This window comes from Macaca thibetana, chromosome 15 (assembly GCF_024542745.1).
Source record: "Macaca thibetana thibetana isolate TM-01 chromosome 15, ASM2454274v1, whole genome shotgun sequence".
NCBI lineage: Eukaryota > Metazoa > Chordata > Mammalia > Primates > Cercopithecidae > Macaca > Macaca thibetana.
In genome coordinates, this window is record NC_065592.1 from 53634828 (window position 1) to 53652102 (window position 17275).

Genomic DNA, 17275 nt, shown 5'->3' on the forward strand with positions numbered 1-17275 from the left:
GGCAGCCCTCTCCTCCCCTCCAGTAAACTAAAGTGATTTCATTTTAACAAGAAGCTAATTAAAGACCTAGAAATGCTTTTAACAATGAACTATATTTTCCTTTAGTAAAAAAAAATCAGATTGAGCTTATGGACTTGAACAAATATTTTCACCTTCATGTCAGTCTGGACTTCCTCTATTAGAGTGAGCTTATCTACTGAAAATGATAACAAAGAGAATGAGATAATATTTCAGTTTGGTTAGTTAGCTCAGCTATTGTCTTCTAATCTTAAATGGCCAATTTAACAATAGTTCTCTCTTCACCCTCTGCCAAAAGTAATTTTAATTGATTAAGTCTGCCTTTCTTACATGGTATTACCATACTGCTATCAGGTTAAGAATACTGTTTTACAAAATATTTTGAAATAAAACAATTTTGAAAACCTCATTTTAGTTTTTTTCTCTTGTAGAAAGCTTTCTGTAGTGTGCCTGAGCCCTTTTTTAGGTACTAGACAACTCAACTTCTGACTCATGCTTTCTCCAAACCCTCTTGTATATTGGACTCCCCAATACATAAATGAGTATGTCTTTTCTATCCTGTGACATACCTTTTTTTTTTCTGAGATGGAGTCTCGCTCTGTCACCCAGGCTGGAGGGCAGTGGTGCGATCTCGGCTCATTGCAAGCTCCGCCTCCTGGGTTCACACCATTCTCCTGCCTCAGACTCCTGAGTAGCTGGGACTACAGGCCTGGCTAATTTTTTGTATTTTTAGTAGACATGGGGTTTCACTGTGTTAGCCAGGATGGTCTCGATCTCCTGACCTTGTGATCCGCCTGCCTCGGCCTCCCAAAGTGCTGGGATTAGAAGCGTGAGCCACTGCGCCCGGCCGACATACTTGTTCTTTATGTGCAACCACTTGACTTGCAGGAGGATACAATGAACAAACAATACAGCCTTCGTTTCTGAGTAGATTATTCCTACACAGGTTATTCCTATTTCTCTTAAAGTTATGCAGTCAGGTTTTCAGAGCAGCAATTCATTACGATACATTATGAGGAAAAATATTGAGGCAGCAAAGTATGATCTAATATATTCTAAAAATTTGCTTTCGATGTATATTACAAAGCTATAATGAATATTTTTAAAGGGATTTTTAAGAATCAGACTTTTTTGTAATTTTTGATACAAAAACATATCCTGCAAATTAAAATATAGCTTCTAATTGCAGTAATGCGGCAGTTTTTTTTAAGTAAAACAAATGAGGTAGTGCACTGTCAGCCTGGATAACACCAGTGTTGGTGACAATGCAGGGAAACAATCACTTGTGCACACTGCTAATAATGACACCCTTCCCAGGAGGATTTGTGTCAGACGTCTTGGGTTCTGCATACTCTTTGAACCAATCTTATGAGTTAAGCATTATTATTCCATTTGTGGATGAAAAAACTGGAATTCTGAGACTAACTTTCCAAGGTCTTATAACAAATTAGTGGTGAAGCTGGGATTCACATTTCCAGCTATCTGATCTAAAACTTACATGTAATCTCTATATCATAAATCTCATTCGATAATGTAGGATTTGTTTTTGAAAGTTTTGCACAATGAAATAATATGCAACAATTTAATATGTTGTACAAGAGTATATAATGACATGGAAAAATGTGTGCTAAATTATAAATAGCAAATGTAAAATTAAAAACAATATAATTTTAAAGGTGCATAAATACACAAATAAAACAGATATGTGTGACATAAATACAGACGCATATCTAAAAAGACTGGTGAGATCACAGGTAACTTATTTTCTTCATTTTATTTATCTGTCTTCCTAAATTATCTACCTTTGTATTAAAAATTGTCTTTTAAAAAATGTTTTTCAATTACCAAACAGTAAACCTGCAATTTTAAGACATAATCTACTTTTATTTTAAAACATATATAAAAATGAGACACAATATCAATTTAAAAATAGATTACTACAGTTCTCTAGTGGTCCATCTTTATTTCTTCTTACTTTAAGTCTAAACATTACAATTTCCCTAAGGTTGTTTACACTGCAATTGTATAGCAAAAGGAAAGAAATCTAGAGAAACTGAGCAAGGGGACAGCAAAAACCCCTGGAGCTACTACTAACTGGCCTTTCATCTCTGGTGTGAATATCATGACTCCATGCTGTAATCCTCCAAGCATGCACTGAATTTTGTACCTTAAAATGAGACTACAGTATTGTCCAAATGAGGGACTCCACAGGAAAAAGAATATCAAGAACTCATGTTTATTTACTGATAAAGGATAAGGATGGGAAAAACAAAGACTTGCTAACTTTCCCATGTTGATCTTCACTAGTAGAACTGCTCAGCTTGTTTGTTCAGTCTGCAGCTTCTTTCCACGTGACTTACAAGGTGTTATTTTAGCATGAATGGAACTCCCTGAGTAATGTGAGTGACTCAGGAAGAGCCAGTTCATGCAGCTATTAGCCTCCAGTTCTATCCCAGTAAAGAGAATATTCTTGTTGGATTTGTGGAAAGGCTCTGAGAGGAAGGAAGAGACATTAGTGAGAATTTCCCTCAGATAAAACATGTTTTAATTTAAAGAAATCCTGCTCAATTATTCCCCCCCACCAATATTATATATGAATAATTTAGGATGGAAATTGAAAGCCTTGCTTTTTGTCAAGAAATTTTCTTCCTCCCAAATTTCCCATTGTTATAATGCAAACACATATATTTAATGGACAGGCCAATTTTCCTCCTACTTTCTTTCTGCATAAAGATTGGTTCAGTTCTCCTTAGCGTCAAGGACTGAAGAGTTTTTACAACATCCTTTTCACGAGTTAAAGTAGTAACTGTATATAGTACTTTATTTGAATTTTATTGCATTTCTAAGTATTATAGACAATTTTGAAAATACCAAAAAGACCAAGGAAGATTACAATCACCCATAATCCCACCACTCAGATAAAAACCCTTATTACTAATAGTAAAAATTACTAAGTTGGTTATTAGTTTAAAAGGGTACAGTAAAATGTCAAGAACACTTAAGTAGAAATTAAAAAAAAAAAAACTAAGGAAAAAGTAAAGGCATTTAAATTTGCTTTCAAATGAGGAAAACAAAGATTACTCATCCACAAACACGTATTCCAGATTCCCTTCCTACTTGGAAGTATCCACTAAGTACAATCGATGTGATTAAGAGACCGTAGTAGTCAGTTCTCTTGCCTAAACTCTATGCTCGATCATACCTCTGGTTGTTACTGTATAAAAGACGAACATTTTTCAGCAGTCACGTATATTCATAAAGGCTCCTAATCACCAAATTACAGTAATATTTTATGAGTGAACAAAGGCCTGGGCAAACTGTCATCAAACTCTATTACTTGTTTCATCTACTGAATTTAAGATTTCACTCTCTTTAACTGCTAAGAGAGTTTTTTTCCCTTGTGAAATTTAATAAGCACTTTCTGCTACCAATTTCCAATAGAAAACTCCACAGAATCACAGCATAAAACATCTGAGGGTGGCTAAAAAGAGACATACTCAGGGGTTATCCAAAAAAGGCCAAAGAGCCACCCAAAGGACTTAAGTAGATGAAATTATTTTAGTGTATGAAGTCTATTTGGTGTACAAAGTCTATTTCTTGGAATGACACATCTCATGTGACCTAGGCTCTGTGAAAGTAAGGGTTTTGTGGACAACTATCTCTGGGAAATGCTTTACAGTATATATTCTTCTTGAGCTTATTATACATTAGCATATTAAGGGTTATAAGCAGTCAAGAAAAAATAAAATAATTCACCTTTGTTTCAGACAATGTTTCCCAAACTTCTTTGCCCATGAATCCTTTGGAGGCATAACACTATTAATAACGAGATGCTCAGGATTTGTGGAACACATTTTATGAATGCCACCTTAATGAATAGATTGTCCAGGATCTTCAGCCATATTAGTAATCCAGAGTTAAGCGAGCTCAACAATGCTCACTCCTTTATTTAAATGTGTATAAACTGAATTTGAATAATTTACCATTATAAATATTTATTTTAAAAAATCAACATATATGAGTAAATTTTAAGGTATGTAAATAATATCTCAATAAAGCTTTTTTTTTTTTTTAAAGAAATCAATGTATTGTTTCAGAAATACTGAAAAGTAGAGTTACTTAGTGAACATGATATCAGAGCAAAAATAGGATAGTTTTAAGTAATATTTTATGCTGGCCAACGTGACTCATTCCTGCACAATAAGAGAAGATACATCTACAGTTACTATAATGTCTTCCAGACTCTATGCCTCTCTCCCAATCCTACCTCTTCTAGCTTTTTTTCCCAAATATTCTGGCTAATGCTTATAAATTAATCTACTTAAGTCCTCCTAATAGTATAAGAGAGTAAACTCATACTGCAGGGTGGCAATGAACAGCAGTAGCCATAGTCCCAAACAGCCCACTGTAAATGTAGTTTTTTACCTAATGTTCTTCCAAGAATATATATATGAAAAAATATTTTAAGAATTGCAAAGATTAAAAGTTTCTAATTCCAAATCTTTAGGTATAACTGGAATATAAAGAATATGTGTTATGTATTTATCTGTGACATTATATGGTCTAATACACATCAAGTATAACCTATTTGAGAAGTAAGGTTCAAAGCTAAAAATCTCCCTTCTGATCTTACGATTTTTTTCCAGAAGTAAAAATTGACAATGTTGATATAGGTGCTAAATCAGAATCATACTCCATGCATCCGTCCTAGAGTTGATACAAGAAAAGCTTATCTCATTTGTTGCCATAGATGGAGTATACCAGCTAAATAAATTTCAATGGTCACTTTTAGTTTCTTTATCTCTTGGTTCAAATACAAGTATCATAAAAAGAAAAGAAGATGATATTTTTTAACATGCAAACCATTTACTGAACTATTGACTATTTTAAAATATCATTTTTAAAAGAGGCCACAAAAATAACATTCAGGAATTTTAGGTAAACTCCAAAGGTAAGCTTTTTTTTTTTTTTTTGGAGTCAACTTGTACCAAGTTTAGCAGCAAGAGGATACTTCCTTAGAGACTTTCAGTTGACTTAAACTCAGTTTCCGCTAGTGCTATGTAAAGCATCCACGATGGTTTTATTGTATTCTGCAATCTGCTTGGTCACATTTTTCATAATTGGCCGGTAATCACTCTCTTGACTCTTGGTTGCTATGACTAATTACATGAATTAAGGGGGAAAACAATGTCAATAAAAATCGAATTGTGGCTGAGAAAGGAACTAAATACTGATACTTTTCATATTTAAGATGGTACAAAAAAGCACAAGAATACTTTAAAATACAGTACATTATTTTAACAGATTAAGTATCGATTAAAACCTAAAATGCCAAGTTAAACTTATTGCAAAAAATTCATATACAATATAAACACTTTTTAATACTTAATATGTTACGCATTTTTAATCTAATTCTGGTCTTAGAACAACCTAACATTCAACGAACTAGTTCCCATATTCAAACATACATACACACATACACACACCATGTTCTCTAGGGTACCACAAATAATATAAGGCAAATTTCTAGACTTCACTCTGCTCCAAAATCACCTACTTTATGTTGCACAAAACTCCACTGCTAGACTTAGAGCATACTGTGAACAAGTCTTCTATTTTTTTTTTTTTTTTTTTTTTTTTTTTGAGACGGAGTCTCGCTCTGTCGCCCAGGCTGGAGTGCAGTGGCTGGATGGATCTCAGCTCACTGCAAGCTCCACCTCCCGGGTTCACGCCATTCTCCTGCCTCAGCCTCCCGAGTAGCTGGGACTACAGGCGCCCACCACCTCGGCCGGCTAGTTTTTTGTATTTTTTTAGTAGAGACGGGGTTTCACCGTGTTAGCCAGGATGGTCTCGATCTCCTGACCTCGTGATCCGCCCGTCTCGGCCTCCCAAAGTGCTGGGATTACAGGCTTGAGCCACCGCGCCCGGCCAAGTCTTCGATTTTTAAACTAAGTTGCACTAACACTGGCAACAGAGCACCGAAAACACTTTATCTGGAGGTAAGTTGGAGTCCAGGCTGCTTCTGAGCTGAAGTTCAGCACCACCCTAGGGGAGAACCTATGCTGCCACTGAGTCAGGATCTACTTCTCCAGGCAGACACCCTTGAATGGGTCAAAGAAGGGAATAGAAAACAACTTTTAAGGAAATATTTGTTACAACTCCACAATACATGTTCTCAACAGCTGCTTACTGCCTCCTATAATCAAACTAAAAGTAAACAGTAAGATGAGACATAAGTATCATCTTTGTAGACATAAAATGGAGTTGAATTAACTGAAACACGGATGAGCTTGGAGGTCAAACTTCTCAGGATCTTACTTAGTCTACCTCCCTTTGCTGCCCAGATATTCAAGGTAGAACATTATAAACAAGCAACTATATATTGTATACATATATAATATACGTTTTACTATACGGTTATATATAATTCTCCCAACAACACTGAGAAGGAAATATTAACTATATTTTAGAGATTTCAGAGATGATACAATTCTGGGGCCAAGAGCAGTGGCTCATGTCTCGAATCCCAGCACTTGAGCAGGCCGAGGAGGGATTGAGCCTAGGAGTTTGAGACCAGCCTGGCTAAGTTGGTGAGACTCCCGTCTCTAAACAAAAAAGAAATTCTTGCCATGTTTATCAGAAGATTTACTGATAATGTTTAACTTTACCCAAGCCCTGTGATCCTGGAAAACTGAATCTTAAGAGATGATACAGTGCTGGCTTGAACAGATTAAATTGTACAAAGTTTGTAACTTATAAGCAGTAGAGTTAACATTTAAAATTGGATCTCCCGACTCCAAAATCTGGGCACTTAATCACTATGCTACATTAAGTCTTTGTACTCCTTTTTTGGCAATTCCCAAAATCTGCTATTACTTTAGGGCACACACACACACACACACACACACACACACACACACACACACACCTAACTGCTGTAGAATTGAAACAGTCATATTCATTTAATTTAGCTCAGTGTTTTGTACATATTTGGTATTTAATAAGTATGTGTTGAACTAAATTTGAATCTTTAAAAAAATTCCTAGAAAAAAATAACTAACTCAGTCAACTTCATTTTTAGCTTTTTTTTTTTTTTTTTTTTTGAAATGGAGTCTTGCTCTGTTGTTCAGGCTGGAGTGCAGTGGCATGATCTTGGCTCACTGCAAGCTCCGCCTCCCAGGTTCATGCCATTCTCCTGCCTCAGGCTCCCGAGTAGCAGGGATTACAGGCACCTGCCACCACGCCCGGCTAATTTTTTTGTATTTTTAGTAGAGATGGGGTTTCACCGTGTTAGCTAGGGTGGTCTCGATCTCCTGACCTTGTGGTCCACCCCCCCTCGGCCTCCCAAAGTGCTGGGATTATAAGCATGAGCCACCGTGCCCGGCCCCATTTTCAGCTTTTTAAAGGATACATTCTTTCATCACAAAATTATTTTGCTCATGGTGTTGCCACTTTCTTTCCAAATTTGTAAGCTAAAAACATAAAAGAAAAATATTAACTAGTATCCATATTTAAAACAATTATATGTCTTTCTAAGAGGATAAGACAAAAAAAAATCACTCCAACTTTAAATCTTATCAACTTGCATTTTATTGAGATAAAGCCATGGTAGAAAAAAAGATTAAATAATAGTAAATACATTAATACAGTGATGAATTCTATAACATGTTTTACCCTATATATTTATTTTAATTATAAAATATTTTAAATGTTTATTATACCAATGAGCATGCCAACTAAAAGACAATTCATGATTTTCCTTTCCCTAAAAAAACTTTTAAAAGAAAAATGGGACACGATGGGAATCTCTTCTTGAAATCTGGAAGTCTAATGCCACAAATATAATATATATTCAAACACTGTCAAAGGTTCAGCCATATAGGAGAAACTTCCTTATTTCCAGGGCTAAATTTCCTGTCTAATTCCACAAGCTGTGATAAGAGCAGAGCTGCAGTGTGAAGATTATAAGAGAGCTGGTAAAAAGCTGGCACTGTTACAATAATTTCTGCATCAACAGGAAGCTAATGTGGATATTATATTGATGGTTGCTTCCTCAGAAGACAATTTTACTGTTATAGAATTAAATTGTTTTTCTGATTTAATTAACCTCGTAACTCTGGGTTATGGTCTTTCTTTTTTAAGATGCACATAGTTTTTTCCAAAGCAAAGGACCATTTGAAAATTGAAATGCTAAAATAATGTTCCGTCTGGACATTTCAAAGAAGTAATGATTAGTTTAAAAATACAATAATTGAAGCAGCAGTGGAAATGTTTCCTTCTACCCTCATGTTAAAATAATTTTCAGGGCGCAAATTCAGCCTTGATGTAGCATCCATCTCATTGTTTCCTCCAAAGAGATAAATCTAGATATTAGAATGAATCATAGCTCATTAATTATGTGAACTGTATGTGCTGTGAGCTGGTATTACTAAATCACATCAATCTCCCCCAGACAGGACCTTGAAGTTAAGATGGACTTAAGGAAGCAGTCAGCAGTTTCTGGCAGTAAATCTCTAATAACCTTCAGCAAAGTCAAGTACCAGACTTTTTTGTCATTGTTTAATACAAACAGGTGGCCTTCTTATAATGCATCAGACCTGTTAAGTGCTACAGGAATGGTATAAAAGCAATGCTGTGTCAGATGGTCAAATTCCTTTTACATTATACCTCCATATTATTGACTTTCCTTTAAATCTCCAAGGATATCATGAAAGAAAAATTCATTTTGAAAATCTGTTTTTCCCTAACTTATTTAAATAATCTGTTACATAAAATTCTTCATAGATGCCAAAAGCCAGTTTTCAAGAAAATAGTTGTGAAAGAAAGGAAGATCAGGATTTGATTTGATCAGCTGGGATTCACAAAAGATGACAAATAACACAGAGAAGGATTCAAAATTGTGGCTTATGTTGTGATTTCCAGTTATCACTACATGGAGTTAAGAATACAATTAGCACTTAATGTAGGGATAAACAAGGTAACCACTCACTGGCTCTAAGAAATGGTGTTTGTCAAATGCTTTCCATCTTAAATCATCTATTCAGTGAATGAGGAGGGCTAATATTCCATAAGAAGTATCAGTATTTTTTTCTAAGAACCACTGAAGACAATGGCCTCACAAACTTTGTCTTGTTTCTTCCCCAGCACTCATCCTCACTCTAAACAACCTGAGAAAATTTTGTCACTGATAAGTCTATATCTAGGTTTGTATATGAAGTAGAACAGAATAACTGGTAAATTTGAATTATGTAAACTAGTGATTTCTAACCTTTTAGTAGTTGTAGTAAGCTTTCATGAGATTCTACCCTTTTCAAAAAGAATGTAAGGTATATTTTGTTTTCAAATAGTACATCCATACAATGAAATAGCTAATGCTATAGAAATGTCACCAAAGGCTGGGTGTGGTGGCTCACACCTGTAATCCCAGCACTTTGGGAGGCCGAGGCAGGCAGATCACCTGAGGTCAGGAGTTCGAGACCAGCCTGGCCAACACAGTGAAACCCTGTCTCTACTAAAAATACAAAAAAAATTGCCAGGCGTGGTGGCAGGCACCTGTAATCCCAGCTACTTGGGAGGCTGAGGCAGGAAAATCGCTTGAACCCAGGAGGCGGAGGTTGCAGTGAGCCAAGATTGAACCATTGCACTCCAGCCTGGGTGACAAGAGCAAAACTCCATCTCAAAAGGAAAAAAAAAGCTGAGCACAGTGGCTCAGGCCTGCAATCCCAGCACTTTGGGAGGCTGAGGCAGGAGGACTGCTTGAGGCCACAAGTTCAAGACTAGCCAGGACAATACAGCAAGACCCTGTCTCTATAAAAAATAACAAAAATTAGCTGGGCATGGTGGTCTGTGCCTGTAGTCCTAGCTACTTGGGTGGCTGAGGCAGGAGGATCTGTTGAGTCCAGCAGCTCAAGGTTGCAGTGAGTTACAATTATGTCACCACATTCCACCCTGGGCAACAGCGTGAGACTCTGTTTAAAAAAAAAAAAAAAAAAAAAAAGGCTGAAAAAAGTTAAGAAAATGTTGAAAGACTGTATGAATAGCATGATTTCACTTTTTGTAAAAACAATATGGATGTATGTAAGGACAAAAAGACTACAAGGATAGAGCACTAAAATGTTAACAAAATGGTTGTACCTAGGTAGTGGAAAATCAAATGACATTGTTTTTATTTTTCTCTATCATGATCACATAACTATATGAAGAAAAAGGGGGATTTTTTTTTTTTTTGGAGACAGAGTCTTGTTGTTGCCCAGGCTGGAGTGCGGTGGCGCGATCTCAGCTCACTGCAACTTCTGCCTCTCGGGTTCAAGTCACTCCTCTGCCTCAGCCTCCAGAGTGGCTGGTACTATAGGCGCCCACCACCACTCTCGGCTAATTTTTTGTATTTTTAGTAGAGATCGGGTTTCATCGTGTTAGCCAGGATGGTCTCTATCTCCTGACCTCGTGATCCGCCCGTCTCAGCCTCCTAAAGTGCTAAGATTACAGGCGTGAGCCACTGTGCCTGGCCAAAGAGCGAATTTTTAATGCATTTAGCATTTTAAACCACGTGTGCAAATTTCTAGCATAGACTAATTAGATATGAGAATGATCAATCTTTTTCAGACCATAGTTGTTGACTTTGTATATGACACATAATGCTTCATTCAATCATTCAACAAATAATTGCTGAGCACCTACTATGTGCCAACCAACAGCACAGTGCAAGGAATAAACGAGATAAACATTGTCTCTGTCCAGTCTCAGCTCTCAATCTAGACCTCACACACTGTTCAAGTAGTTATCAGCAAGATGAGTGATATGAAAAGGGGGCTGCAGGTTTATATATCTATGTATCCTATGTAAATAATTGGAGACATGAATTAAGAAGTTCAAGGATACCTGGATTGCTCTTTATAGCATTATTTCAATGGTTTTAAAACTAGAAATTACCTAAATATCCAATGAAAGGGAACTGGTTCAATATATTATGCTACATCCATGTACTGGAATATCATTAAGCTATTAATATTTTTTAAAAGTCAATATATATATTGACAAGGGAAAGTACTTATGATGTACAGTTAATCGTGAAAAACAAGCTCCTAAATGATATGTACAATATGGTGCAATTTCTATAAATGCTTCGAAATAAATGTGTACCTAAGTATATGCATAAATATGTGTATACACATATCTATCTCTCTGTCTATCTATCTATCTCTCTATCTACCTATCTATCCATCGACTAAAAGAACCCACACTACAGCAACAATAAGCATTCTCTCTTCTGGGTGATGGGGTACTAGTCATTAGAATTTATTTTATTTGTGATTTTTATGGATTTTTAGCTTCTGCATTAGTAATGTTTCACTTTCAAGATTTTTAAAAGATACTATCCCATATATCTTAATAGCTGTGCCAAAGACAGTATCTAACAGAGTTGGCTTTCAATATAGGTTTATAGAAGGTAAGAAAGCAGGAATCCATTCATTCTGAATGAAGACTGTGCAGAATCTGGCTGTCTTAAAAGTCAGAAAATATAGAAGGTATATAAAGCAAATTTTAAAATAAAAAAAGATTGTTTTGGGGTGAAAATATAGACTAAGAGAATTTCAAAGTCATTTAAAACATTTTTTACCTGAGAATGTGTCTCATTTTCTTGCAATTGTGTTTTTAGTGCCTCATGTTCTATGTTTAGCTTCTCCATTATTTTCTTAAAGGCATTTCTGCGGGTTGATAAGATCATTCTCTCCTGATGTAATTTCTAGAAAGATCCAAATAGAAGTGACAGGTTATAGAAAATATGTAGTAAGCCAGCATAAAGCATATTTAACTTAATTTCAATAACTATATTCTGGTAAAATTATATCAAGGCTATAACTACTCTAAAACCTCTTTGTAAAAATATCCTTTGAACTATAAGCTATGTTAACATTAACTGTATTAATAACTCTATTAATGCTGTCATTATCTCTCCCGACCCTACCAAATTAAGTCTAAATTAATGTAAATAGCAATGGAAAGCCACTGACAAGTTTCAGGTAGGATAGAGTCATAATCTAATCTGCATTTAACAAAGCTCATATTCGCTGAAATGCTCTGCATTAAGTAGCAGCTTATACCTTGCTTTTCAATTTTTGCTTTTCTTTAAAACTTTAAGTCACTCTAAATTCCAACTACATATGTAAACATTTTTATTTTTTCTCAGCTTATACATATAAAATAATCAACTTAAAATAACAAATCCTATTATACCACAAATCCTAATATACCACAAATATATTACATTTGATCAAGAAAAAAACAATCTGAATTGTAATTCTGTAAGACTTGGTTAATGTTTACCTTTTTCTTTTCTTCACCTGATGATTTTAAAGCTGGCAAATCATTATATGTCTCCAGATCAGTTGTCATTTGCTTAATTTTGCTTTTTAGAGAATGCTGTTCTTCAGTCATCTTACTTTCTAGAAGCTCCATTTTCTGCAGATCCAACTGCAGACGCTGACTGTCTGAAACATAAGAATTTAAGGTGATAATTAATCAAAATGTTATTCCTTTCAACAGAAGGAAATGTAATGCAACTATTAAAAATCATGTTTTACAAGAATATCTGTAAAAGAAATATATGTTCACTGTAACAAGTGAGATAATATAAATTAAGAAAAAAAATACTCATCCCCTCAGTAACCAATTTCAGGTAACCAATATATTAGGGAATCAAGTTAACCTGATGCATATTAGCCACAAGTGTCTCCATGCTAACAAACATGTAAGTTTTTTTCTTGCTTAGTAATACAATCTATATTATGAGATAAAGACACATTATTTTTAATAGGAGCATGACACAGACAGTTACGTAGGGAAAAAACCAAGTTAAATAACATTATATATATATTTGAGCACAATTTTATAATTGCACATATAATTAACTCTTACTATCTGTGGTAGATATGTCTATGAAGTTATTGTGAACAATGAGTTAGCAAATATTGAACTATTGCTCCTAAGGGAAATACAGGGTTAAGTTCCTGTGAGCCTTTAGTCACATTTTAGTCAATTAGCCAATATATGATCTTGTCTTATGTGTGTTTCTGTTTAAAGACATCTTATTTACTATAGGTTGTAGATTCACTAACACTGACCTCACAGCCAACAGCACTGTAACTTATGCCTGAATTAAGTTTACCTATCACACGTTTTCTCCACAAGCCACATCACAGCCTTTGTGCTTAGGAACACTTAGCACATCAGCACTTTGTTTGGGGCCATTTTAAATGGCATGATCACCAACAGAAAGCACAAAAATGCAAAAAACATGACACTAAATATACTGCAAAAAGGAAACCTGTTTATAGTATGAGAACTGATATAAGAAGGCAGAGTGTTGCCTTTTTCAACTTCTGTTGGCAATGTACATGTCAGACTGTTGAAATTTTTCACGAGTCTGCCCATGTCCACAAATGATCACAAAAATGCTCCAAGTATTTATTTGGGAGATACAAAGTATAAAGTGAGAAGGCAAATTCACATGTTTGTTAGCATGGAGACAGTTGTGGCTAATATACATCAGGTTAACTTGATTCCCTAATGGAATCTATGAATAATGAGGATACCTGTGTGTGTCTCATTCTTCCATTGAAAAACACCAAGCATCTACTATATGCCAGGTGCTGAGGATATAATAGAAATCAACAGAGACATGGTTTTCACTCAGGGAGCTGTATCTTAGAGGTAGAAGCAGGCAAATAAGTATTTACAAGAAACTGGATAAATAAGAAAAGAGTAGTACAGGGTGCCATAAAAGCATGTAGCAGGGATCAAGAGAGCTCTCTAAAGATATGTCTTTCAATTAAAGGCTTAAGGTTTATAAATATCACACAAAGAGGAAGGTAAAAGTGTTCCAGCAAAAACAATCAGCATGTGCAAAGTCTAGAGGTAAGAAAGTCTAGTACCTTTGGGCCAGTAACAGAAGTTCAGCATACTGAATAGTAAATGAATATGAATGAATTTGAAGAGTAAAAAACAATGCTTCAAAAGTCACTGATTTAAGAAAAGAGACTGTTATCCAACCAAAATTTTTAAAGTTTGTGTAATTAAGCCAGGATTTCTTGAATATTTCCTTTTACCCCTCTAAGAGTTTTAAAAGTCAACCATAGCGACATACACTATTTAAAAATATATATGTATATGTACACATAAATATAAATATCTATATAGCAAGACTTAAATGTTGTTGCAAAGAGTTTTGTTTTGTTGGATTCTTATCGCTACCAGGGTTAGAAATAGTTATGAGAACCAAAGAGCTGAACAAGTGACTAAGGCTTATGCTATTTTAATGCTCTAAATAGGAACTGTTTTTAGCCTGTAGATACTTTGACTATTTGGAGTAAACACTGATATAAATCTAATTGCAAGTTTAATTTGAATATATACCAGGGAAATACATTTAAGAATCATACAAATTGATTTTTCTTGATAAAAGGAGAAAATGGTTGGTATAGGGTAAAGTTTATCTTCCTTTAACAACAGGTCCCCAGTGAAAAGCTAAATGCTACTCCAAGGGAAGAGACAGGAAGAGGATGCAGTCTAGTTCCTTCTGATATGCTGTGAAGTTGCAAAGTTTACCAAGCAGTGTGTACACAGTAGCAAAATCTCAGAAGGAACCACTTTGACCTGGGGAAGTGTTTCTAAGATAGTCTGTCATCAGCACATTTGTTTACTCTCTGGAGTTTCCTTTCAAAAAATATAAATAAAAACTATTGCTGATAAATCCTTGCCTCTTTGCCCATGCAGTACATCAGTGTTTCTCAACCTTTTTCTTACATTATTGACTCCCTAAGAAGCCGTTTACAGACTTATTTCCTCCAATCACCTCACTCCCCTGAAATTTTTTTTTTTTTTTTTTTTTTTTTTTGAGACGGAGTCTCCCTCTGTCGCCCAGGCTGGAGTGCAGTGGCGCGATCTCGGCTCACTGCAAGCTCCGTCTCCTGGGTTCACGCCATTCTCCTGCCTCAGCCTCCCGAGTAGCTGGGACTACAGGCGCCCGCCACCACGCCCCGCTAATTTTTTTTGTATTTTAGTAGAGACGGGGTTTCACCGTGTTAGCCAGGATGGTCTCGATCTCCTGACCTCGTGATCCGCCCGTCTCAGCCTCCCAAAGTGCTGGGATTACAGGCGTGAGCCACCGCGCCTGGCTTCCCCTGAAATTTTTACATCACCGATGTAGTGTGTAGCCCTTTAGGTACAGTGACCTGTGAAGGGCCATTATAATATCTAGGTTTTCTTCACCCTTCCCGCAAGAAGCGATTGCTCCATTAAAAAAAATAATAATAATAAAAATAAAATACAGAGTACACTAAATCCATTATATCTGAAAGGCAAACAAGAATATTATAAACCTCTCGTGGTGCTTTCAAGATACAAAAAATTTATTGAGTTGGAGGATGGTTTTAGGGAAAGAAAGAAAGAAAAAATTATATGGTTGGTTGAAGTTAAAATGAAAACAATGTAGTAAATAAAATTAAAGTCATTATCAATGCCTTTAACCTTTACTAAGAAAAATTTCCAGCAAAATCTTTATCATAGTATTAAACTGGATTTTTATCTCCACTGAAGTCAGTTTTCTTTTTTTTTTTCCCACTGTACCTCTCTGGAGAACACATAATGACTCCTTTTTTTTTTCTTTTTTGAGATAGAGTTTCGCTCTGCTGCCCAGGCTGGAGTGCAATGGCACGATCTCAGCTCACTGCAACCTCCACCTCCTGGCTCCAAGTGATTCTTCTGCCTCAGCCTCCTGAGTAGCTGGGATTACAGGCATGCGCCACCACACCCAGCTAATTTTGTATTTTTAGTAGTGATGGGGTTTCACCATGTTGGTCAACCAGGTCTTGAACTCGTGACCTCTGATGATTCGCCCACCTCGGCCTCCCAAAGTGCTGGGATTACAGGCGTGAGCCACCTCGCCCGGCCCATAATGACTAGCTGTTAAAAGGAACTATAAACACAAAGTATAAAATGTGGAATGAATACAAAGTCTTGATTATTGAATTTGTTTCCAGGTATTGATTTTTGCCTTTTAAAAAATGTACATTTCTTGACAGCTGTTACAGAAGATAGCTTAAAGGGGGAAAAACTTGTTGAATTTACATTGACCTTAGATAAATGAAAAACTTGGGCATGAAGATCTAAAATACAAAACAGGTTTTCTAGATGAAATAATAAAACTATAAAATTATTTAGTTTATAGAAAAGATAAAATATTTAAAAATATTCATATATGTCCAAAAGAAATGAAAATAGGATCATGAAGAAATATTTACACACCCATGTTCACTGCAGCATTATTCACAATAGCCAAAAGGTGGAAGCAATCTAAATGTCTATAGATAAACTTTAAAATAGGATATATACATGCAATAGAATTGTTATTGAACCTTAAAAAAGAAAATCCTTCTTTGCTACAACATGGATGAACCTTGAGGACATTATGCCAAGTGAACTAAGCCAGTCCCCAAAGGACAAATACTGTATGACTTCATTTATATGAGGTAATTTAAAGTAGTCAGACTCATAGAAACAGAAGTAGAATGGTAGTCTCCAGGGGTCAGGGGATAGGGAAATATGGAGTTGTTGTTCAGGAGGTATAGTGTTTTAGTTCTGCAAGATGAAAAAGTTCTAGAGATTTGTTGCAGAACAATGTGCATATGGTTAACATTACTGTATTGTACACTTCAAAATGGTTAAGATGATAAATTTCGTTGTTTTTTTACAATAAAAATAAACTCACAGTCAAACCAATAGTAGTTATATATCAAGAATGTAATTCCTCCAGTTACTTGGCATATAGACATACAAATAAAACTATGGTAAACTCAACAAATCTGGATGTAAAATAGGCTTAAATATAGCAATTATATACCTATATCACCACTATTAATGCAATTAATAGCATTCAGTATGCATTTATAGGTCCATAATCCCTTATCTAAAACTCTTGTATTTCAGAATGCAGAATTCTTTGGATTTTAGAAAAGTAATATAGCACATATACTAATAATTACATAACAGCAGGGTCTGAGATAATACCTTGTCATCAAGCACACAAATATTTCTACAGCAAAAAGCATAAATAGTCACACTAGGTAGGACAATTAAAAACTATAAATAGCCTCATGTCAGTTCAGGTCAGGTCAGGTTTTGCTGCCAATATCTTTTTAGATTTTGGGAATCCAGATAAAGGTATTATGGATTGGGAATCCAGATAAAGGTATTATGGATC

At 35.4% G+C, this 17275-nt stretch overlaps 1 protein-coding gene across 4 annotated transcripts in view; it reads right to left on the reverse strand.

Moving 5' to 3' along the window:
• Positions 1-1881: 1881 nt before the first annotated feature.
• Positions 1882-17275, reverse strand: part of IFT74 (intraflagellar transport 74) — a 129612-nt gene continuing 114218 nt past the window's right edge. For 2 of the 4 annotated variants that reach the window (XM_050761717.1, XM_050761719.1), the window contains exons 17-20: positions 12343-12506; positions 11636-11761; positions 7430-7490; positions 4865-5177 (exon numbers count right to left, since the gene is read on the reverse strand). In XM_050761717.1, the coding sequence (XP_050617674.1) occupies positions 5059-5177; positions 7430-7490; positions 11636-11761; positions 12343-12506 (470 nt within the window). In that variant the 3' untranslated portion in view covers positions 4865-5058. Of the gene's footprint in view, positions 3911-4864; positions 5178-7429; positions 7491-11635; positions 11762-12342; positions 12507-17275 lie in introns of those variants that run through there. The other 2 variants (XM_050761718.1, XM_050761720.1) reach the window with 2 other exon arrangements.